The sequence below is a fragment of the Sciurus vulgaris genome (genome assembly GCF_902686455.1).
Source record: "Sciurus vulgaris genome assembly, chromosome: 14".
Lineage (NCBI taxonomy): Eukaryota > Metazoa > Chordata > Mammalia > Rodentia > Sciuridae > Sciurus > Sciurus vulgaris.
Window position 1 is genome coordinate 6,132,647 of NC_136475.1, and position 24,564 is coordinate 6,157,210.

At 56.9% G+C, this 24,564-nt stretch overlaps 1 protein-coding gene across 6 annotated transcripts in view; it reads left to right on the top strand.

Annotated features, from left to right (window-relative positions):
• PAX8 (paired box 8) overlaps positions 1-24,564 on the top strand; it is a 52,431-nt gene that overhangs the window by 16,077 nt on the left and 11,790 nt on the right. For 2 of the 6 annotated variants that reach the window (XM_079111300.1, XM_079111301.1), the window contains exons 3-8: positions 12,597-12,762; positions 14,425-14,625; positions 15,800-15,888; positions 16,190-16,315; positions 16,512-16,687; positions 20,488-20,608. In XM_079111300.1, coding sequence (XP_078967426.1) covers positions 12,597-12,762; positions 14,425-14,625; positions 15,800-15,888; positions 16,190-16,315; positions 16,512-16,687; positions 20,488-20,608 — 879 coding nt within the window. Of the gene's footprint in view, positions 1-12,596; positions 12,763-14,424; positions 14,626-15,799; positions 15,889-16,189; positions 16,316-16,511; positions 16,688-20,487; positions 20,609-20,960; positions 21,168-24,564 lie in introns of all 6 variants that reach the window. The other 4 variants (XM_079111296.1, XM_079111298.1, XM_079111297.1 and 1 more) reach the window with 4 other exon arrangements.

Here is a 24,564-nt window from a genome sequence, read left to right on the forward strand (position 1 = left end):
TCCTAACCTGACCCTCAGCTGCTCTGGATCCTGGTTTGGGACTGGCAGAGAGAGGAGGGGAAGCCAGTACCTGTCCTTCAGAATCTTCCCCATGGCCCCCACAGAGAAGAGTATTCTACCTCACAAACTGAGAACCCCAAACAAGAGCCCCCAAGTCTGGGTTCTACACTTAAGAAGATAAAAAAGACAAGCCAACGCACTAACAAGAGAACCCAGGGTGGACCTTGGTTCAGAACACAGCCCACTCCATCTTGCCATCCCTTCCTTCCCTGCCGAGGTGGCCCTAACCAAGATGGCACCAAGGGCCTCCTGGGTGGTAGAATGGACAAGGGCTCAGGCCAGAAGACGGAAGTTCTGTCCTGGCTCTGCCAGGAAGTGACTCCGTAGCACCAAACAGGCAAGTCAACTTCTCTTCCCTGCTGGGGACTTTTTCAGAAGTGTCCTGTGTAGACACTGGGCATGTCCTGGATACTCTGCTGGCCACAGCAGCCCAGGAGGTCCACCGTGTGTGGCCATCCCTCCTCTGCTTGCTGCAAGCCTCGGGCCACTCCTGATAGACTGCTGCTTGGGGCGTCTGCACGGCACGTCCCCACGGAGCTCCCCGCACCCCTTCTGGGGGAGTGGCCTCTGTTCCCAGCCTGGGGCAGTCCTGTGTTGTCAGTTTCAGGACAGGTGGGGATCATCTGCTCCCCAGAGCCGAGGTGCAGACCCGCACAGTCACAGGGGGCAGAGCGGGCAGACCCCAGGCCTCCCAATTCTCGGCACCCTGGGCTCCTCCCGGAAACCACAGCCTCCAGCTCGTCTGTCCCCGCCGGTTCCCTCTGAGCAGTGAGTGTGGCTTTGGAGTGGACAACCCTCTTTGCTATGGGGCCAGGTTCTGGGGCAGAGACTGTCAGCAGGCATGGAATCCACAGATGTGCAGCTTGGTCACAGATCTTACTCAGCTTATTGCCCTCAAGAAAGCTGATCTTAAACCTTCAACCTGCTCTGCTCCCCAGGACAGGTGGGCTGAGCTCCCCAGAGCATCTGACCTGAACCGAGTGGTACACGTTAACAGGTCTCTTACACACGTGCACACACGCAGCTGGTCAGGCACACGCCCTCGCTGTCTCTAACGCAGGCGACTCCGCCCCTTCCTTCTCCCTGGGCTAGTCAGTCCCATCGTGACCTAGTGACGCTCATAGAAGCCAAGAGCCCCAGAGGTAGCGCACAGCTCAGGTCATTCAGTTCCACCCTCTTGACGAAGGCAGAGTCCCCTTTCCTCTGCTGCAAGTGACGTCACGATCCCCCGCTGCTTGGCCTCAGCCTCCACAGTCACCTGACTGCAGCTGTCGTTCCTTCCTGTCCTATCTCCCCCTCCCCTCCTGCCCCTCTCCTCCTCTCCACTCTGGTGTTTCTGGGTCCCCACTCGGGCTCTTCGAGCCACAGCCATTTCCCTCCTTGTCCCCTTCTGGGTGACATTTAAAGCAGTGCTCACTAAACCCACATTTATGGCATGAAAACTCTGAGCCAGCAGTTCACAAGAACATATATGTGACCCTAGCAGTTCGCGATCACAAGCCTCATGGGGACCTGGCGCCCCGGTCCCCACACCCACTCCTGCTGTCACTGCCAGCCCTGGGGTGGTATTCCTCAGGGCTCAAGGAAGCAAGGAGGCAGTGTGTGGGTGGACTGAGCAGGGTAGGTTCCTAATGTCAAGGTCACTGACTAAGTTTCCCAAGGGCAAGGACAATCTTCCACTCAGAAACCGTCCTCCACCACACACACCACTGGAATACTATTAGAGTGGGTACTCGTTGCACTGAAATCTCATGAACTGAAAATCGCTTTATATCCACCCATTTCCCAGCCCCAGGCCACTGACCTGCGGGGAGTCGGGCACACAGCACAGTGATGTGGCAGACACTGGGCGTGAGGGCTTGTGTTCGGCAGGTGTCCCCACTCGCTCCCCAGTGCCGAGCCCCTCTGGCCGCACATTCCCCAGCCCATGGCGGTGGCCACCTGCAGTACTCCAGGAAGCTCAGTGAGAAGTCAGAAAATGACCTCCAGCAAATCTCCAAGGGACCCCCACCTACAAGTTCATGGCTGAGTCATTAATTAATGCTCCCAGAGTCACCAACATCTACGGCGTGGCTGTAAACTCAGGGCGAGCAGCACAGGAACTTTTTTAAAAGTACATTTTTGGTGACACCACTCCAAAAGGCTGGGTCAGCTGACCCAGGGGGAAAGTTCCGGAGCTCTGCCAGAGATTCCAGTGGGCAGCAGGGGAAGCGGTGGTCTGTGCCCTGTGAGGTGAGTCACACAGCAGTAAGGTGCTGCCCTGCCCCCAGGACCAGCCTGTCCAGAGGAGACCTGAGTGGGAGCGCAGGTGGAGGGCAGTGGGTGGCCCCCCTCAGGGAGCAAGCAGGTGTGTCTCCGGCTTGGGAGATTGTGGCCGGTCCTACCACACGGAGATGGTGGCCAGTCTTGCCACACGGAGACAGTGCCCAGTCTTGCCACAAAGTGCCCAGTCTTGCCACAATGTGCCCAGTCTTGCCACAGGAGATGGTGGCCAGTCTTGCCACAGGGAGATGGTGCCCAGTCTTACCACAAGGAGACGATGCCCAGTCATGCCACACGGAGACAGTGCCCAGTCTTGCCAAGGAGACAGTGCCCAGTCTTGCCACAAGGAGACGGTGGCCAGTCTTGCCACAGGAGACGGTGCCCAGTCTTGCCACAAGGTGCCCAGTCTTGCCACACTGAGACGGTGCCCAGTCTTTCCACCCAGAGACAGTGCCCACAAGGAGACAGTGGCCTGTCCGCTCTTTGGCCCACCACCAAAGATTCAAGAGAGCTGACTGAGGCCTCCAGAGATCCTTGGGAGAGCACCAAAGGCCCACTTCCCCAGGGAACCCTCCTGGACTCAGCGTGGCCTGGGATGTCCCTTGTACCTCCAGGCCTTTGGCCCCTATATGCCTGAGGCTTGCCAAATGGCCTCAGGACCAGGCGGGGTCTCAGGTCAAGCAGTACTCCTCCTAGGGAGCTTAGGGGGCTGGTGACATTTGCAGCAGCTCCATCTCTGGACACCCACACACTGGGGTCCTTCCTGGGAGGGAGGTGACAGGGTTAATCTCAGGGCTGTGGGAGGCGGAGAGAAAGGCCTTGAAACCACACAGTGAAGCCAACCAGATTAATAGGGGAAGAGAGAGGGGGGTAGACCATTAGGAAGACAAAGAGAAAATCATGCTGGAGCAACAGAAAGGGAGATCTAATATCAACTAGGGAAAAATAAATGGAGATTAGGGCAAACAAATTAGCTTTAATGGGTTCAATGCTAATACAAGAATAACAGAAGAGCTGTGGATGCCTTTGAGGGGAAGATGGGATAAAGAACCTGAGCAGCCATGCAGGCAATCAAGATTCTGCAGGGAAGGGGGTAGCCAACCAGCCAAGGGAGGGAGGGACCGGAGACTCAGGGTGAGTGGGCAGGGGAAGGGGCAGCCCGGCTCCGCCATCTTTGACAGGGAGGGGCTGAGAGCCGTTGAGACTGGGGAGAAGCAGTCAGCTGGGGCAGGGATGAGAGGAAGTGAGGACAGCCAGGACGGAGGAGGCACGAAAAACCCAGAGCTGCAAGGTGGGAAGACAGGAAGCGGAGATGGTTGTGAACAAAGGGCGTGGCGAGGGCTACCCAGCGTGGAAGAGTGGGGATCCAGGGAAAGTCACCCAGGGAAAAAGCAGGCGCCACCAACACGGACACCTGGGGAGGATTTCAAAGTCGGAAAGTGCCCTCACCTTCCATAGGGAAGGTCTGGAGGGGCCTGGGAGTCCGCGCTGCTGCCAGGGGCAGGGGCCAAGAGGAGGGGAGGAGGAGCCGCCTCTGAGAGCTCTGGCCTGAGGCCGAGTTCTGGCCCTTCGCAGTGACACAGCCTTGGGCACATTCCATGGGCTCTCTGCTCCTCCTCCTCTGATCTGTAAAGAGGATGGTGGTCCTCCTCCTCCCCGGTCTTCCTGCCCTGAGAACTTACTGCAAGGCCGATTTATAGTGCTCCACTGGGCTCAAGTGCAAACACGGTTCTGAGGCTGCCCAAGATTATGACTGCTACTAAGCACTGGGGTCAGGGGCTGAACACCAAGCCAGCCCTTCCTCTTCCCTACCTCCTTCTTTTAGGTCCAACATGGTGCAATACCAGTCAAGTCTGGTTCTTTCCCAGCTGTGGCCTAATCCAAGGGAAACCTCTGGATCCAGCCTTTGTCTCCCTCCCTCTGCACACCACCCCGCCTTCCTCTCTTCAGAGGAAGGGGTAAAAGAGCCTTCCCATCTCAGCCACACTCTGCGATGACCCAAAGCAAGGACACCCCGGGAAACCAGACTTCTTCTTCTTTAAGAGACTGAGATTTGCCTGAGCTTAAGCCGTAGGAGACCCAGAGCAAGTTGTCTTTGTGGCTGCAGTATGTGGCACCGAGGGCCTGCCAGAGGAAGAGAGCCCCCCACACTCTCAGTATCAGCGAGAACAACCCGAAGTCAATGAATAACCACCCAGTCATGCGTTGCAGGAGGGGAAAGGAGGAGCTGGCGTTATTTCCTGCCCCTCGAGGCATCCAGAACTATGCCTTGTCTCATCACTAAGGATTTTGGAAAAGGAAGAACAGAAAACAAGAAGAGGGGCAGATGGGGTGGGAGAGCTTTGTCACTTGAAAAGACACCAAAAAATATTAAATTGAAACCACTACAGAAAGAACCTTCCATAAAACCCTCACCTCCAAGAGGGTGGACACCCATGTGTCTTGATCTGCCTACAGTGCTGGAGCAGGGCCTGGCACGGAACCGGGGTGGCGGAGGTGGTCACAGCAATGGTGACACGTGTGGAGGCCCACCAGGCCCAGTGTACGCACAGCACACCTGGGAGCAAAGTCAGAGAGGCGAAGTCCATGCCGAGGTCATAAGTTGAGGTGGAACAGGGGCTTCCTAGTCTCTGCCTGCACAGCTTCAGAGGAGGGAAATAAGTGGCCATATCCATGCCCACGCGTCCACGCTGGGGGACCTCAGAGAGCTGCCTGTCAGTTGGGCTGCTACAAGGGACTGATAAAGGAGCCACCCGGCAGGTAGTGGAAGGCAGGAGGCCGTGGAAGGACCCCCACCTGTTCCCAGGGTTCTCATCAGCGCTGTACCAGCTCTGCCAGGGCCAGCCTCCCATGTCCTCCCTGGACACTCCCTCCAAGCATCTCTGTCCCCAAACTCCAGGTCTGCCCTTTGCTTCCTGCAGCGGAGGGCAGCGGTGCTTCCCACAGCCGGCACAGCCCGCACATCCCCTAGGCCGCATGCTTCGGGCCAGAGGAGTATTGGACTCTGGACTCTTTTGGATCTTGTAACATTTGCATCCTATTTATTTGCATGTGCTTACTGAGATAAACGACACTCCCTTGTGTTCCACATACACCTTACGCACATAACTTGGAGGTTATTTTATACCATGTTCATATGCACCCGTGTTGTGACTACCACCGCCGCAGAAGCCAGGGCTGGAACTTTTCATTTGTGGTATCATGTTGGTGCTCAAAAGATCTCAGATTCCGGGACACTTCAGCTGGGGATTGTCTTAGCTGGTATGGGATGGCAGCTTGTAGCTCGGAATTACTCAGGTCCTCCTGAGCGCTCGTTTTCTCCAACACCCAGGGAAGCGATTCCTTGCGTTAAAACCCTTCTGTTGAAATACCCAGGAATAAGTTTCTGTTTCCTGATGACACTGTCGAGGGAGGGACGCAGACTTGACACCTGAGGAGTCTGAGGATTCCAGGCCAGGGCTGATCACACCCTTGACCTTGACCATAGAGTGGAACTTCTTGGCAAGAGAACTAGGAGGCAGTTTCTCTCATACTGACTGGGCGATGGCAGACTGGAAGGGGCAACACCGCCGCCCTGAGCTGCCAGAAGCTCCCCCTGAGTGGGCTCCCTGGTCCTCAGGAGGGACAGTTTCCACTGTTAGCCACTGTCCCCCCGCGTGGCCTCTCCCCATGGTCCTTCCCTGAATGCAGGCTGAAGTCTCCCCAGCGCTGCTGTAACCCACAGGGACAGTCCGTTAGGTCGCCCTGCCGTTCTCCATAGAGCCTCTACCGCCAGCGTTAGAAGGAAAGGACTCCTGGGCTCAGAATTCAATGAACTACATGAATGACAGTCTCCCCTGGTGTAAGATGGAGAGAAGACTTCTTATCTCAGAGAACACACCCCTGAGGACACGCTGCCACATCAGACCACGGAGCTCTTCGGGAAAGCGCCAGGCCGGCAAGTGCGCCCACATTCAGCGTTGACATCAGGGGACCCAGAAGCCATCTGAGGCCCCGAGGGCCCCGCACACACCCGAGCTCCTTCAGCAGCAAGGCCAACCTCTCCTTTCCTGGGCTGTGACATCTGGACCTGTAAACACTCAGGCCTAAGAGTGCCTGTCAGAGCAAGCAAGCTGTTCAAGGAGGAGTTGTGGGCTCCGCTGACTGTGGATCTGCCCGCCTCCCTCCCTCCCTCCTCCTCCCCTTCTCACTCCCCTTCCTGCCTCCTCCCTCCTCTCCTCCTCTCTACTCTCCGCCCCTCCTCCCCTACTCACTCCTCTTCTCCCCTCCTCCCTCCCTCCCTCCTCCCCTCCTCACTCCCCTCCCCACTCCCCTCCTCACTCCCCTCCCCACTCCCCTCCTCACTCCCCTCCTCACTCCCCTCCCCACCTCCACTCCTCAGTCCTCTCCTCCCCTCCTCTCTACTCTCCTACCCTCTTCACTCCCCTCCCCACCTCCTCCCCTCCTCCCTCCCTCCTCCCCTCCTCCCTCCCTCCCTCCCCCCTCCTCCCTCCCTCCTCCTCTCTACTCTCCTCCCTCTTCCCTCCCCTCCCCCTCCTCCCTTCTCCTCCTGTCTCGGATCCCTTCAGGTCCCCTTAATGCTCTCATTCTCCTCCAACACCCAGAAAACCAATTCCCTGCGTTAAAGCCCTCTCTCCTCCTCCTGGACCTACCAAGACAATTAGATTAGCTGGTGAGACCCCCACAAACCACCTTTCTCCCCACCCCACCCCCAATTTCCCTTGACTGTAAAACTCTTTCCTCTTGTTATCAACCAAATTTATCAAAAAGCAGTCATACCTGATACTGCATTTTGATGGATGCTGTGCAAGACAGTAAAGGGCATTCTGAAAATACCTGGACAGCGGCCCTGACCTACTGTGCAGGATGAAGCAAAGCCACTGGAGGAAGTGGCCTGGCATTGAGCTCTGCAGGATGCACAGGAGTTGACAGATAAGAAAGAGACAGGAGGTCCAGGTGGAGGAGCAGCATGTGCAAGGGCCCTGAGGCAGGGGATCCACCGATAATCCCAAGGATATGCAGATGCCAAACCCAGAGAGTGCAGTGAAGGTGGCGGGCTTCATGCTTGCATGGCACTACTGTCACCAGACACCACAAGAGAAGCAGCCTCTTTATCATCTAAGTGGAGATTTCCAACAGCAAGCTGAACGTGAAAGTGGAAGGAAGACTTGGCTAGGGACACCTGGGATGCCTGCAATGCCTTGGGAGACTAGTAGTAGGTGAAAGAGTGAGAGGGAGCCACCAAAGAGAGCTGCAGAGGGAGAGGGGACCGGAGGGAAACCGGGGACGAAACAGACATGATGAAAAAGAGAAAGAAAAGCCCAGGTGGAATGTGGAAGGAGCTGGAGGATGGTCTTGTACGGAAACCCCTCGGAGTGGGAGGACACGGCCCCCGCAGCCCCTCTCCCCCACCCACCACCACCACCACAGAGTACTGCCCCACACACCTAGCAGGGGGCCAGGGGGGAGGGAATGGGAGACCAGGAGCAGCACATCTGGCTGCTGCTTAGGACATAGAAAGAGCCACACGCCTGGAATCCCTGTGGCTCAGGAGGCTGAGGCAGGAGGATCCCAGGTTCAAGGCCACCCTGGCAACTTAGTGAGGCCCTATCTCAAAACAAAAATAAACACAAACCAGAAAACTCTGGGGGATAATTTATGGAGTTGGGTTCTCGAACAGGTAGGCGGAGGAGAAATCAGTGAGAAGTGAGGAGACCCTGCAGCAACTTTACCTCAGACCTTCTCCCAGGCCCCCGAGGAAGGCAAAGGGAGGCACAGAGATTCCAAGGCCACACAGCACATTGGGGTGCGGCAGACGCAGGGGCCGCTTTCCCACACCCCTGGCCTTTCCATCCTAGTCCCAAGATCTGCATGGAGATGACCCCATGGGTGCCAGGGTGATCTGCTGTGCAGAGTGGGACCTAGGGTTCCGTGCTTCTGGGACACTTTCTTCGGGAGCACATTGAAGCAGAGGCCCGGACTTTATTCTGGAAGGTCACCAAGGCAAAGGGAGGAACTGGGAGGGTGTGGGGACCACGGACCTGCAGGCGCACATGCTGGGACTACAGGCAAGGCCAGCCAGGCGGAGACAGGAAACAGAAGGTGCTGTAGTATGGGATTTGGGGGTCACAACAGGGGGTCCCTGAATCACTGCCACCACCCCCACAACACAGAGCACATTTCTGTCCCACATTTACAGGAAGCACCGTTGAACCTGGTGTCAGGTGTCAGGGAGATAAGACCAGGACCCTCAAGGAGTCTACGCTAGATGAGCTTCTGGTCACGCAGCCTGTTCCAGGACAGGGACGTGGGCAGCACTTGGGCATGGGAGGAGTCTCCCGCATCTCAAGGGCCTGCCGTCGTGCCTGTAGTGAGACTCTTAGGCAATGAGCCCCCTTTCCCTTCTCTCAGATCCCTTTCCTGCAGGACAAGTCCCCCCTGACCCGAGAAGCTCTGGACTCCCCGTCTGACGACCATCACAGGCAGAGACCCGCTCGCTCGCATCCGGCCCAGCCCGGTGGCTGGCCTTCCTCCTCCACATCCACCCTCCCACCCACACCCCTCCAGACAGCCAAGGGTCTTTGCTTAAGCCTGGAATCTCTTCCTGGCTCACACCTTCCTCCACCGCCTCGGGACAACCAGGGGCTCCTACTCATTGCCAGCTTCCGGCCTCAAGGCCCACCTGTCCGCAGAGCAGCATGGAAAGGGGGTCAGCACAGCGGGCGCCAGGCCTCTCCCCAGGGCAGGAAGGAAGCCTGCACCCACCTCTGGGTGTTCGGTGGTGACTCACCCAGAAAAGTCCACTCCCCCACACCGGACACAAGAAAGACAAAGGTGCTTCCATCGCAGGGACTCGGTTGAAAGCTCAGGCCATCGCGCCCCTTCATCCACAGCCAGCCAGCCCTCTCTAGCGCTGCTTCCTGCCTGTCTGTGTCTTTCAACTTCTCCAAATCCCAAGGCCTCACACGTGGGACTGGTTCATACTTGCTGTGGAAATGTAGGCTTTGGTCACCGCCTAGCCTCTGCTCCCTGTAGCTGCCCTCCGACCACTCGACAGCTGACCTGACCCCTCTCGGGACTTCTCCCTTGACATGGCAATTCCCGATTTATCTGGCTGTATCCAGTGAAAAGGCGTAAGGTCCCCAGGGACGGCATGCTTGTTTCATTCAAGGTTGGATCCTCAGCACTTTGTATCTCAGTCATGATTGGCACTTGGCCGATATGTAATTGAGTTAAAAAGAAATGAAAACCAAAGTTCAAGCCCAGCATGGAGGTGCACACCAGTAATCCCATTGGCTCAGAGGCTGAGACTGGAGGATCGCAAGTTCAAGGCCAGCCTCAGTAATTTATCAAAGCCCTAAGCAACTTAGCAAGACCCTGTATTAAAATTTTAAAAATGAAAAAAAAAAAAAAAAAAAAGGACTAGGGATGTGGCTCAGGGGTCAAGCGCCCCTGGGTTCAATCCCTAGCAGAGTTATTCTCTTAAATTATCTTTACCAGCCATTACCTGACCTAAACCAGGGGTCTTTCGTGTGTGTGTGCTCTCAACCTAGCAACATCTGCACCTTCTGGAAACTTCTTAGAAACACAAATTCTTGGTTCATCCCAGACCTACTGATTCAGAAACTCAAGGCATTGAGTCCATCCATTTTTTTTTTTTTTTTTTTTTTTTTTTTTTTTTTGTGGACCTCCCAAGTGATTCTAATGCACATTGAAGTTTGAAAGTAAGTCCTAGGGTCAAACTTGGGTCATTGCATTCAACCTGTGAACAAAAAACAAAATCAGAAAAACTTCACATTTATGTCAGGATTTTCAGCCAAAAAAAACCTTCTCCATGCTTATGCCGTCTCCTGTGGCAGTTGTCACAGGACAGCAGCAGATATAAGAAGTCATGTTAAGCTTTGTGCAGTAGAAACTCGAGGTCGAAAACAAATAAACCCTAAGCTCCGCTTTCCCAAAGGCTGAGACTGGATCAGGTAGTCAAGGCAGGAATTGGGCCCCAAGGTTCTTTCCACAGTAACACAAAATCATTCAGAAGTCAGAAAAATTCAGTAAAGCCTCAGAGAGCTCACACCTCAGGGGCCAGCGCGTGGCTGCCTCTTTCTGGGCCGGATGGTGCTGGCCGATGTGGTGAGGACCCTCCAGGCGTTCCTGAGGGTCTGGGTTTCCGAGGATACTGACTCAGCCCGTCAGGACAGTGAGCGATGGTACCTGCATGACTCACACTGGGGAAATGCCGTCAATATTTTTAAATAGGCAAAATACGGGGCCTTGACTTTCAGACACACTGCCCCCAAGGAAGGGACCTGCACCTGTGGAAGCCTGGCATCCGGACACAGAGCTCTTTAGCACAAACACCTAAGCCCCCTCGCTGCACACGCAGCAGAAGTTCTGGAAAACGGGGACACAGCTGGACTCTGCAGGCCTTGTCTGTTTGGGTGGCTGCCCGGCGCCCCCTTGTGTCCAGCCTCTGGACCCAACAGAACTAAAGGGTAGTCATGATGGCGGCCGGGACAGATGCCTGGCCAGCGGGCCAACGTGAGGGCCACGCGGCCCACCGTCTGGGCTGTGCTGAAGGCCCCCTGGGCTTTGCTCCAGACCTGGTGGGAAGCACTTGCTGGACAGGCCGCCGAGAACAGGTGAGGTAGCAGCCACACCCAGTGGCCTCCACTGGAAGAGGGGTCGTTGCGTTCCTCACGCTGGGGTTTGGCCAGCGGGCTCTTCCTGATGTACTGCCCAGGGAAGAGGCTTATAGCCTTTTGTTTCGTTCTAAGGGAAATGAACTGTTCTGCTGAAGACCCCTGGGGCCCCTGAGGAGAGGTAGAGAGGTGATTCGGAATGTGCTATGTCAGTGGGTGACGAGGGGCCCTCTGTGTCCTGCAAAGGCACTTCCCGTCCACAGTCCCAAATAGGCTTCCCTGGCTCACTCAGGAGGCCTGGCCTCCACTCCTCCTTCTCTCCCGCCTGCTCCCTCTGACTCACACCCCCTAGGTTCTGATCACCTCCAGGTGCATCACCAAATCATGCCCCTGGTATGAAAAGATCTCTTCTACCTAGGCCACAGCCCCTTCAGCAAAGGACTGCACACCAATCTCATACCTTCCTGGTCAGCTCAGGCCACTGAGCAGCTGGCTACCCAAGGAGCAGCTCCAGTCTGAGCCTCAAACTTGGGGTGCATCCTGGCTCTTTCTGGTGTAATCTGGGTCTGGAATGAGTCATCTGAATCAAGTCACTAAAGCTCTCTCTTGCCTCAAAGCCCACACTCATGCTGTTACCCTGCCTGGAACGGCTTCTCTCTAGCACCTCTCCACCTTCAGTCTCGGCTTCAACTTTCCAGGAGCCCTCCTGGGATTCCCTGACCAGGACCTGGCCCCCTCCTTTGGTTGCAGAAGGATGATAGATGTCAACTGACAGCTGCTTTGGGATCCTGCTATAACAAAACCCATGAGGCAAGAGCAGGCGCTGGGTCTGCCTGATTTACCTCAGCCACTCTGGGGCCTCCTACAGTGGCTGGTATATAGTAGGCACTCAATAAAAGGGGTTTGATTTGATAAATGGGCTCGGAATGAAATAAGGACAGAGGTCTGAGCAGGAAAGCGGTGGAGGTTGTCTGTCCACACACTGCTGGGTGGCTGCGGCCTGGCGTAGCAGTCCCGGAGCCCATGAGGATGCCCTGGTGAGGCCTCTGTCCACCATTTTGGGGCTCAGGTCAGTCAGGGAGAAAAGAAACCCTGAGGGTCTTTCAGGCAGGACACCCATAGTCAGGGCTGGAACCTGCTCTACCCCAGCTCAACCAGAGATGCTCTGGATTATTCTTTGGTGTTTGGGATTGGGTTTAAAAACCTGCTTCTGTGGTTTAAGAGGAGAAAGAGAAATGGGAAAACCACTGCTTTCATCCTGAGCCTCATTTCACAGAAAAGGAAAGGAAACCCTGGAGGAGAGGGGTTTTCCCCAGGGACACCCAGCTCAGTGCCAGCCTGGGAGACCCTGAATTTTTCTCCTTTCATGCATTCAGAGAGGTGGAAATGAGGGGTTGGTGTCTGAGTGAAGGGCTTGGGGTGGGAAGGAGATAGGACAGGCCCCAAGTGTCCCCAGATCATGATGTGCCCCTCTGGAACCATCACGTCGCATGGGACATGGGGTCTGAGCGTCATGAACCACTGGTGCCCCCCGTCCTGGGCCTGAGGGGGTTCGTGTGGCAGGGTACCCGGGGCCAGTTCTTCCCCACCCGCTGCCTGGTCCTGACCACTCCCCCCGGGGTGTTGTGTTTTTAGGCCACGGTGGGCTGAACCAGCTGGGAGGGGCCTTTGTGAATGGCAGGCCCCTGCCAGAAGTGGTCCGCCAGCGCATCGTAGACCTGGCCCACCAGGGCGTGAGGCCCTGCGACATCTCCCGCCAGCTCCGCGTCAGCCACGGCTGTGTCAGCAAGATCCTTGGCAGGTAAGCACGAAGTTCACCATGCCCCACCTCGGGGCAGGGTGGCCTCCCGAGGGCCCAGCCTCAGCGCTGGGACTGGAACCGGGTGTGGTGGCACCTCAGGGCCTGGCTCGCCACAGGCTCCTATTGTTCTCCGTCCTCCTGTCCTCCTTGCTCCCTTCTTCGCCCATTCCTCCTTCCTTTGGTCTCTCTCCTTTTAGTCTTTACTCCAAGTCTTGTTTTCGGTAACCACCTTTGCTCCGGGACAGGAGAATCATCCCCAGTCCCTTCTCCTGCTGAGACTTCCGGAAAGGGCGCCCGGGGAGGGTTGCACAGTGGAGTGGCTCCTGAGGGCTAACTGCTGAAGGGAGAGTCTGAGTTTGTGCCCCGCGACAGAACAAGGGGCTGGTCTGGCGGGATGCAGATGTCCAGGCCCCAGCTCAGGCTCTGAGTCAGCCCCTCTGGGAGCCAGGCCTAGATGTGGGATTATGTGGAGGTGACCAGGCCACACTCAGGACCTCAGGATCCACTGACCTGTAAGACCAATGTGGTGGTCCTCAGCCCTAGCTGCCCCCAAAGAAACTAAAACAATGGCGAGAAAAAGATGAGTGTCTACGTCCAGCCCTGACCCATCCCGGGACTGGATACATAAGTAGCTGCCCTGGTGCAACCAGGGTTGGGAACTACTGACCCGGAGGTCCAGGAGGGGCTGGGGCAGCATAACCTCCCATGCAGTTCACCCTGGAGAGCCCCTTCACCAGGAATGCCCCTGTTCCATGCGTCTGTCGCCTCCTCCACCCCATGTCGATTCAGGGGGATTCCAATGCCAGGAGGCAAGGGACTTGGCTGGAAATGATCCATGGAAATCCTGACGCCCTGCCCTGGGCTGTCAGGGAAGAGTGTAGCCTTTGGCTGAGGTCAAGGAGAGGGGATTCCCGAGATGGGCTGGCGAGTCCCAGAAAGGAGATGCTCTCTGGACAGCAGCAACCAGCATGGGAAGTTTTGAAGAGACAGATTCTCCCCCATGGCAGGGGAGGGTTTCTGTAATTCGGAGGGGAAGATGTCCTGACCCAGGCCACCCATCTGCCAAAGCAGAGAGGGGAGCAGAGCCTGGCAAGAAGGCTCAGCTTGAGGCATGGGACCTGGCTGGGGATCTGGACTTCAGAGTCCAGAGGGAGCAGCTTCGAATTGAACCATGTAACCTGACCAATAGTCAGTGGGCAGGGGTGAGGGATGTGGCTCAGACTTGGACAAGAGCAAAGGTGAACCAGCAAGACAGGGCAGGGGCCCCAAGAGCCCGCTGGCTTCCCAGGGAGGTGGACCCCAGATGGCCAAGAACATCAGTCAGGCTTCAGCCAGAGAAACTGCCACTGTGAAAATGCAGTTCACACCAAGATGCGCCCCCTTACAAGGAGAGCCTCTGGTGCCCCACCAAGGAGCCATGCAGGTGCAGGCACAGGAGCTGGCCAGAGGTGAGGGACGGAGAGAGCCAGGAGCCGTCCCTAGCAGAGGGCAGCACAAGCCTCCCCAAGCCAGGGAGGCAGGCTCGGGTGCCCAAGGCAGCCTCGGGGCATGCCTCCCTCCCACACCCTCCCCAGAGGCCCAACGGGAGTGAGGCTCTGGCAAAGTCCCTGCCCAAAGACCCCACCTGCTTATTGGGTAATTCTTTGGGGTTCTCTATTGGAGTAGGTACTACGAGACTGGAAGCATCCGGCCTGGAGTGATAGGGGGCTCCAAGCCCAAGGTGGCCACCCCCAAGGTGGTGGAGAAGATCGGGGACTACAAACGGCAGAACCCCACCATGTTTGCCTGGGAGATCCGAGACCGGCTCCTGGCCGAGGGCGTCTGTGACAATGACACTGTGCCCAGTGTCAGCTCCATCAACAGGTGAGAGACAGCAGCCTCTGGCCTGGGCTCTGTGATGGTCAAGGGGAGCTGAGCAGGGGCCCCGCCTGGAGGGCCTTGCGCTGTAGTCAGGCAGGAACTGTCCACCCGGCAAGTGCCCCTCCCAGCTCTTCTCTCCATGCTGTGGGCGCCCTCCCCCTGCCAGGGTGACCTATCTGCAGCTTCCTTCCTCAAACACCACATCCTCTTTCATTTGACAGAAAAATCTGCTTGAACCGGTCATTTCCTGACCCGCCCCCAGCCCCCATTCAAGCATTCGGTCATTGGTTCAGCCCTTCAGATAACGACCACTTCAGTCCCGCACTTACCCTTCATTCGTTCATTCACCCATGGCTTATGACCAGCAGGCCCTGGAGACACAGCTGTGCAGCTTACAGTCCAGCGGGAGCTTGGACACACATCCAGCACCCACACAAACATCATAAAAATGCAGCTCCGAGTCCTCTAAGGACGGGAACCTGAGGGTTCATGGACTAGCACAGGGTGACTTACGGGGTTATGAAAGGCTTCCCCTGAGCAAGAGGCAAGCAACAGAGCTGACTAGCCACCAGGCAACCAGGACAGCTGCCGGCTGAGCATCGACTCTCAAACCCCAAAAGCTCTGAGACAGCACAGGCAAAGGCCCATGGCGAACAGGTTCTTGTACAAGAAGCTAAAGAAGAGCCAGTAGACAGAAGGGAAGGGAGTCTGAGGTGTGCTGAGGGGCTGGTGCTAAGCTCAGACTCTGCTTTTGACCTCTGAGCAACGAGGAGCCCTTGGCAGATTTGATGCACGAGGCTGGCTTGCATTTCAAAAAATCTCACTCTGGCCACAATAGGGAGAATCACTTGGAAAGGGTCAAGAGTGAGTGGGGTGGGCCAGGAACAACCCTGGAGGGAGACAACCTGGCTGGAGAGGTTAACAGGTCAAACCCGCAGAACTCGGGGACAAGCTTGCAGATATTAAGCCCCATCTGTATTTTCCTTGAGTGACATGAAATGGGGACATGGGGGGGGGTACCGGTGTGAGGAGTGAGGTCACGGGTTTGCATGTGGACTAGCTCAGTTGGAAATGCCACCGAGATAATCAGTGGCATGTCCAAAGGCCACCGATGTGGGGCGGCCCGGGGTCCTGTTTCCTCCCCTTTCTCCAACGACGTTGTCCTTTTTCCTTCCAGAATCATCCGGACCAAAGTGCAGCAACCCTTCAACCTCCCCATGGAGAGCTGCGTGGCTACCAAGTCCCTGAGCCCAGGACACACACTGAGTGAGTGCTGGTCTGGGCACTCACCCGAGGCCTGGCACACACCCCCACCGCATCCCCCCAGGAGCCCAGGGACACTTGCCCACACCGTGGGCACCCCGCGCCGGCGTGGATCGAGCTGTGGTTGGCATAAGCCCGTCTTGGTTCCCAGGGAGGGTTCCTGAATATGGAGAGTGGGAAACCGCAGGCCCCCCAGGAGTGAACTCCAACCGCCACCAGGGCTGGGGTCACAGCAAGGAGGGCCGGTCCCTCCAGGGTGGCAGCTGGGGCACACCCTCACCCTCTCCCTCTCACCCCACTGCAGTCCCCAGCTCAGCCGTCACGCCCCCCGAGTCCCCCCAGTCGGACTCCCTGGGTTCCACCTACTCCATCAACGGGCTCCTGGGAATCGCCCAGCCTGGTGGCGACAGCAAGAGGAAAATGGATGACAGTGAGTGCCCTGGGGACGGGCAGGAGGGCAGCGTGCCGGGCGCGGTGGGGCAGGCTGGCCTTACAGCCCCGACATGCGGGCTCAGCACGGCTGCTCGCAGGGTCACGGGCCCCAGATCTGGGAGCCTGGCTCTTCACCTCCCGCGGGAGGGGCGGCTGGGTCCCCTGAAAGCCTCCTTCCTGCCCGGGGCCACCAGGTGACCAGGACAGCTGCCGGCTAAGCATCGACTCTCAGAGCAGCAGCAGCGGGCCCCGGAAGCACCTCCGCACGGACGCCTTCAGCCAGCACCACCTGGAGCCCCTGGAGTGCCCGTTTGAGCGGCAGCACTACCCCGACGCCTACGCCTCCCCCAGCCACACCAAAGGCGAGCAGGTGAGTCACTGGGCCCAGCCCGCAGGGTTCCTGGGAGTTGCTGCGGAGGCTCGGGGCGCCTGGACTTCCCTGGTGCTCCGGCATCTTCCTCTCCCGAGCCTCTCGCCTGCCCTCACTGTAGCTTTGAGCCTGGCCCTTTAAGAGAGGGGGCACAACGGGGGGCGGGGTGCCACCCCCCCCCCAGCTGTGAGGGCCCGATCCCATCTCCTCACTGGCAGGTGGCCTCCCCTGATGACCTCAGCGCACTCTGGCCCCACCTCCCCTTGCACACCCATGCTCCCGCATTACTCATGTCCCCAAGCATGTCACCCTTGTCCACACCTCTGCCCTGGCACACCATGTGCCCTCCACGGAGAATGCCTTTCCTCCTACTTCTCCACCTGGAAAAATACCCCTTGGCCGTTATGACTCAGCTCCACGGCCCGCTGCATGAGTCCACCCCGCCCCTCGGATGTGTCCGTCCCACCTGTGGCTCCTAGGGGCTTCTCAGGGTGCATGGAAATGATCTAGTGGACACGGCTAGGCTCAGTGGGTTTCTGAGGCCGTGGGTTTTGTCCCCAGCACCTAAGATTGTGCGCCTCTTTGAAGAGCTACTCAGTAAAGGCTGTTGAAGGAGAGAACAGGTGCGCATGGAGAAATAGGGAACCATGAATCACGAGCTGCTGGGGGCTTTTCTTTCCAGCACTCAGGACAGGTTGGCTTCTGGGAAAAGCTGACAGAGATGTGAGAGGTCCCTCCTGAGGCCAGCAGAGCCTCCGCCTTGCTGGCAAGCACTGCACTCTGGCTTCATTATTGTTTGTGGAGCGTTCGAGTCTCTTTCTCCTCTCACCCAAGTCCGCCAGCTGAGGAGCATCTCTGGGGTGCAGTCTGTTACCCCTGTGCTCACACAGATCCAGCAGGGAGGCGAGCCCATACGTGTGTACATACGCCTTTAAGATCTGAGTAGGACAGTAGGGGTGATGCCAGCGATCAGCTGAACAGTTGCCAGTGGCCGGATGGGCTGCTGGCCCCCTGCCAGCCCCACAGCTGGGCAGGCAATCTGCGTCAGCGATTTTATCAGCCTTGGCTGTGACAGTGACGAGGGGTGCAGAGAAAGCTGGCCACCAGCAGGCCTGGGAGAGAGCCTGGGTGCACATACGAGGGTCAGCACGGCTCCAGGAGGGGACAGAGCATCCGTGGTGGCCTGCCGGTGCCCTCTCTGTGAGAGTAAGTCTGCAGAAACCAGAATGTCAGCTCCAGCTGTCCTCGGAGAGCAAAGGACATCTGATGACACCTGGGCACCTGCTGGGTCCCAGAGCCATTTCCTGGCCCCAGCCTAAGCCCCCAAAGGACCCTGCTTGGTGACAGAGAGCCCCCGAGCCCTGCTGGAGAATGTACCTGGGAACGAGAGGCTCTCAGAGCTAGAGGGACCTCAGAGACCACCTGGTCATCCTTGCGTGGAGATAGCCCAGCCTGGGAAGCAGGGAAAGGCTTAGGGAAACAGATGGCTGCGGAGCTCAGGCCTGTCAGCCCCTATCTGTTCAGATGGTGCCACTTTACCTGCTTAGTGATGGTGCTTCCATATATATCCTGACTTGAAGGAAGACTGAGCAAAAGTACTTGAAAACCTTCAAGTTGCTGCCACCACGCAGCCTACAGAAGAGGAAATCCAGCCCTTCACAGTGCCTGTCAATCACTCCTTCCCTCAGTCACTCACCTGGCTGGGTGGGGAGGGGCACAGAGAACCCAGCCTGTGCCAAAGGCTCCCTGGGTCTGAGCCCCTGCCTTCCCAGCCTTCGGTGACTGATTGTGCTGCCAGAGTGACACTGTGTTCTCTCCTATGGGCACAGAGAGGCCCTGTGGCCTGGGGATCCAAGAGCAAAGCACAGATTCTCACACTTGACCTTAGCATGGGGCAATGACACCAGCTTCTTGCCTGGAAAACCAGTAAGGGGGAAACGTTCAACAGAAACTTCCGGTGGCCTCAGTCCTGGTTGCTATTTCACTCCAGAGCACCAGCAGGAGCCCAGAGCTCTTCTGCTATTTTACAAGCCCACCAAGAAGCAGACCAACAAAGCGTGAATATCATGAAGCCAGAGACCAAGAATCTGGCAGCTTCTGACTTTTCCCCAAACCCTCAAATAATATGTCATAACTACTTATTGAGCATCTGTTTCAGCAAGCATTCTGTGATGAATGTCTTATGTAAATACATATACAACACCTCATTTAATCTCCACATCAGTGAAGTAAATTCTAGGGTCCCTACTAACACAGGGGAGGAGATCAAGGCTGTAGGAGGTCAGGCAGACTAAACTCCTTGGCTTGCCTGAGTTCTGAAGCATGGTGCTGCCCTGCCCCCATCCAAGTTCAATCCCAGAAAACAATCCAATCATTCCTGGCGTGCCTAAACCATTCAATATGCTTGACTATAGTTTTTTTTTTTTTCTTTTGTCTTCATGCATTGAATAGTCTGGTGTTGGAGACAAGAAATATTTTGAGTAAATATCTTGATATCAACTCAACTGAACCATAAGGCATTTTGAACTTTTCTTGTACTGTCTAGAAATTGGGTATTTTGTTCAATTTCATGAAGCCAGGCCAGGCTCTATGCCAACGCCACCCTGCATCTGGGTGGGCCCCCTCAGAAGGCAGGGAACCAGAGCACCATTTAGTCAGTAATTGCTGCTACATGCTAATGGTGCCCTGGTGGCCTCCAGAATCGCATGCAGCTTCCAAAAGTGCCAGGCATGCGCAGCGGCTCCTTGGGGATGATGAGCCTTCAGTCGAGTTCTTACGTAAGGCGGAGCACACTTCGATTTCGGTTCCAGTGTCTCCTGCAGGGTGTGTGCAGGGTGTGTGTCCCTCCCTGGCGGAAGGTAATCTCCTGCCTTTGGTCAAACAAGTTCTCTTTGGAAGGAGCACCTTAGGCCATCCCATGTTCATGCCTGGGGAAGTCAGTAGGAATCTTAAAGTGAGGTCTTTGGAAGAAAACCCCCAAGCACCTGATACAGAGATTTTCAACCAAAATTAACACCGAGTGTCTTTCAAGCTGAACATGTATGCTTCTCTTTGCTTGGCTTTGGAGAGACCAGAGCACCTGGGTCAGCCTCTGATGTCCTAGGTTTAGTCCTGATTTCAATAAGCAAAACTGGGATATTTACCCTCTGTGGTTCAGCCTCTACATGTACCAAACAGACAGGGTCACGCTGGCTCATGTCAAGGGACTGGGGAGGAGGACTCCCTGTGATTGACAGGCAAACCCCCATGTCAGTTCCTGCAAGTGTAAGAAGAGGTCACTGATGTATCCAGTTCAGGGCAGCAGCTGGCAGCAGGGGCACTGGAATCTGAATCCTGCCTCCACCCCACCTGGGAGGGTGTGGAGTTTCTAAACCTCTCTGTGTCTCCATTTTTTATTTGGAGGTGGATAAATTAATAGTGGAGTGCAGGACTCTGAACTGCCTGTTCCAGGCCCTTGGCACTGACCACGCCCAAACCATGTGAGAAGACAAAGAGAGGCAAGTGTCCGGTCAAGACACAGTTCCCTAAAGGACACTGGCCATCCTGTCCCTGGACTTTTATGCCACCAGCCAACCTTGAACTCTGGGCCCTGGAAAGGGCAGCCCTCACTGTGGGCTTTGAGTTGCAGAATAGGAATTCATTAAACAGGCCACTCGGAGCGGGGCACGGCAGCAGCCAATGCGGAGAGGGGCCTTTCCTGGGGAGATGGGGGTCGCCACCTCCAGAGAACGGCTGCAGGCTCTGGAAAAGCTGGCTTGCCAGGGCCTCTCCGTGCCCTGCTGATTTCTTTCCTCCCCCAGGGCCTCTACCCGCTGCCCTTGCTCAACAGCGCCCTGGAGGACGGGAAGGCCACCTTGACCCCTTCCAATACGCCCCTGGGGCGCAACCTGTCGACTCACCAGAGCTACCCCGTGGTGGCAGGTAGGATGCCGAGGCTCCTGGGCCACCTGGGCCCAGCTGCGAGGGCGGCTGGAGGGCAGGGGAGGGCAGATGTGGCTGGCTATCAGGAGGAAAGCGTCTGCGGCCGGGCCAGGGGCGGCGAGGGGGCTGCCGGCCGGGCCTCCAGGAGCCAGGGGGCGTGCCTCCGCCTGCCCCGCCCGGCCTCCGGGCGCCCGCTGGGGACCGGCGGCTGCGCGCCCAGCGGCCCGGCGCCCCTGCCCGCGCCCGCCCGCCGTGCCGCGCCCGCCGCAGCCCGCATCCATGGCTTGTCGTGCATGTGCCCGCCCCGCCATCTCACACCCCTCTCTCCTTGTTGTCTCCCTCCCTCCGGCAGATCCTCATTCACCCTTCGCCATAAAGCAGGAAACCCCCGAGCTGTCCAGTTCTAGCTCCACCCCTTCCTCTTTATCTAGCTCCGCCTTTTTGGATCTGCAGCAAGTCGGCGCCGGGGGCCCAGCGGGCGCCTCGGTCCCGCCCTTCAATGCCTTTCCCCATGCTGCCTCCGTGTACGGGCAGTTCACGGGCCAGGCCCTCCTCTCAGGTACGACAGGGAGGTCCCCGTGCAGGTACGCGGGGGGAGGGAGGGCCTCGGGCCGGCCCAGGTCCCCGGCCGCTCCTGGGCCAGCGCCGCCCCTTCGGAGGTGGCGCGGGCGACCTGGACAGGCTCTGAAGGGACAGGCGCTCTGGGGGTGCTAGGAAGCGGTGCAGTCCCCCCAGGACCCCGGGGAAGAGCAGGGAACCGAAAGGCGAGGAGCCAGGTGCTGAAACTGGGGACATTTGGTCTTGGTCTTAAAAAAGCAAAAAATAAAAAGAAGGGGAAGAGGAAAACCACTTAGGGCAAAAGGCAGTGCCCTCGAGGCCATTTCTGGATCAAAGTCTTGGAAAGGAATGGGGCCAGCCCCAGCTGGGCTTCCTCCATAGTGTGCCATCCCGTTCGCTCAAGGCAGGGCTCCCTGAGGATGCTCCAGCATCTATCAGCAGGGCAACCTGGCACAGATTGACAGGTAGAAAGGTGGAGGCCTGGTGGCCTCTGGTCCGAGCTTCATCTGCTGTGGACCATTTAAAGCAAGATGTACTTTAGAGTCACTTGAAGCAAACCTCACCTCGCACTGAGGACCACAGGGCCCAGGAGGAGGCCTGGGCCCTTCTGCAGATGGGAGCATTCCAGGGCCAGACCTCAGGTTCTCTGTCTCGCTGACAGAAGGACACCCACCTGGCCAGCCAGGGCCTGTGCAGTGCCTAAAAGAGTCCAGGCTTGTCTTAGGCACAGACAGCTCCCCCAGTGAATTCTGAAGGGCATCTGCAGAAACGAGCCTGTTTCAGGCGTGGACCAACCAGGGAGAAAGCCAGCCAGCCAACATTCAGCTCAGCACAGGACATGTCTCCCTTATGTCTCCAGTATTTAGCTGTCTCCAAGATGTATAGGCATTAGGGACAGAGAGAATGCCTCTCTGCCCTCTGCGCCCAATTTGACCATCCTGAGATGCTAGAACAGAGACCAGGGCAGGAGGACAAGGGGACCTGGAAGAGAGAAAACCCAAAGTCAGGCCATCTGGACCAAGGTTTTCAAACATGTTGGACCTCTCAGGTTGCTTGAAATGAAGTCTTTTTTGGAAGCCCGGTATCCCAACTAGATCAGTGAAGAGCTGCGCTGTTTGAAGTAGAGACCCCTTCTAGGTCTCTCGGTCTGCCCCTAGAGACCCTTGGACTTGAAACAGCCCCACTGGAGGGCCATGACCTCTACCAGCCCAGAGAGACCTCTGACTCAAGTCTGTGGATCCTTTCTTATAACCGACCCTAGGTTTTCTCTCTAGCACCTGGAATTTTTTCCCTTTCCTGTGCATCCCTACTTCAAGTTGGGAAGTCCTCTTGGTGAGGTGGACATCTGGAGTGTGGGCAGAGAGGCACTGTTGAAGGGCTGAAGCGAGGGGAAAAATGTTGACTCAGTTTACAACTTCGGGAGGATGAAGTCAGCAGAGAGGGGTCATTTGTCTTGACCAAATGACTAAAGGAAAAAACCTGTGATCTGAGTGAAATTGTGTCAGACAGAAAGTGGAGGAGGAAGGGGAGGGCAAGTCGAGGAGGCTTGTGTCTGCTGTGGGGTGGATGGGGTCAGTCACTGGGCCAACTCCTGAGCCCTGTGGGAATGGCAGGCCAGGGGTGGGGCAGTGAAGAAGCAGGTACAGACCAGGTTTGCTGATGGGGAGCAGTTCTTCCCTGCAGAGACGCATGACAGGGCCAGCTGAGAGGGAAGGACAGATGGCAGCTGGACACTTGTACATTCAGAGCATGCGCAACAGCCCAGAGCCAGTTTCCTGACCCCAAGGCCCCCACACTCTCTTCCCTCCCCAGCGCCCTTTTAAGGCTGCAAGCACAGTCAACCAATGCCCCTCAGCTCTTCGATGAGTGGACAAGCCCACTCCAGCCAGCTACAGGACAGGCAGCTTTTCCAGCCCCTGGGATAAGGCAGCTGGCAACAGACACCAGGTAGTCCCCAGCCACCAGGTAGCCAGATATGCAGCATTGTCCTGTCCTGGCAAGTGACCACAAAGCCAGGCCCAGATGCTGCTGAAGTCCAGGTGTGAGCGCCCATGGAGACCAATGGCTGACTCCAGGGCTGGAGATTGAGCACAGAGGCAAGGCCCCCAAGAAGAGCAAGTGTCTAGGCTCAGAGGGACTGGGGTCCAGGTAGGTGGCTGAGAGCAGGAAGCAAGTCACAACTGTAATTCACAGAGCCACACTTTTCCTGCAGCTCAGGGACAAGGCAGATGATGGGGGCCACCGTGCCGGCTCAGGGTGGTGACCTGGAGCTGCCACGCTGTCCATCTGAGGCCCTGATCAAGGTTGGACCCAGACCCCTAATGCGAGACTGAGTCCTGGTAGATGGGGAGGGGAGGACAGGAAGGGAATGAGCTCAAGAGTCAGGCGGGCTGCAGACCTAGAAGAGGTGAAATTTGGAAGAAAGGAAAGGAATCTGGGACCAAAATCCTCTTAGGAAGTACTGCAGAAAAACTGCAGGGTGAGGAGCAGCCGCCGGCGAGCAGCATGACCTGCGTGAACCTTCCCGGCCTCCGCCCGTCTGGTCTGCTCTGTGACCCCGAGGGCCTCCTGCCTTCTCCTGCAACCCTTTACCTGCTTCCCCTGAGCAGCATTCCAAAGCTGGTGGCTGTTAGTGTGACGTCCAGGTTGGCTTCCCCTCTGAGTCCCAGCTTCCACGAAAGAGGAAGCACTGGGGAATAGATGGCCCCTGAGAAGCCCGCAAGCCCCTTCTGATGGCCCAGCACGTGCCAGTGCCAGTCCCCACACTTGCCCTGCCAGCCACATCAAGGCCATTCTGGTCCTGCTGCTCCAAGGCTGACAGCAGCTCAGCTGATCAGAAAGCTTGAAGCTAGGTTTTATCATCAAAGAGCTCATTACCCTCCTCTGTTCTTTTGTGCAAAATTATATTTAGTCCTGCCAAAGAGATTTCTGGGTTGCCATAATTCTCCATGCTATCAGAACAAGATAAGGAATTGAAAAGGGGTCACGTAGAGGGCAGACATCAAAGGGGGCAAATGAAATAGTCTCAGGTCACCTCTACCCTCTGCATTCCTCCGGCTAAGGTCTTTCCCACCCTGCTCTGCCTCTCCTGGGGTGCTGGAGATGTCTTAGAGGACCCCATCTCACAGCCAGCCAACACGGGCCTGGGCCTACGCCAGCTTCTTAAAAATAAGGCCACACTGGAAGTGAGTTGAGTGCAGAGGAGGTGGAATCACACAAATTAATGATGAAGAGTCTTAAAAAAGGAGGTGCGCTAGGCCACGATGGAGCGTCTCAAGCTCATAACGTCTGTTGCTTGGTTTCTGAGAAGGAAGCAAGGTTCTTAGCTTTCCGGAAGAAATATTGTTATTATTTACCAGTGCTAGGGGTGGAACCCAGGAACCCAGGGCTTGCTAGGC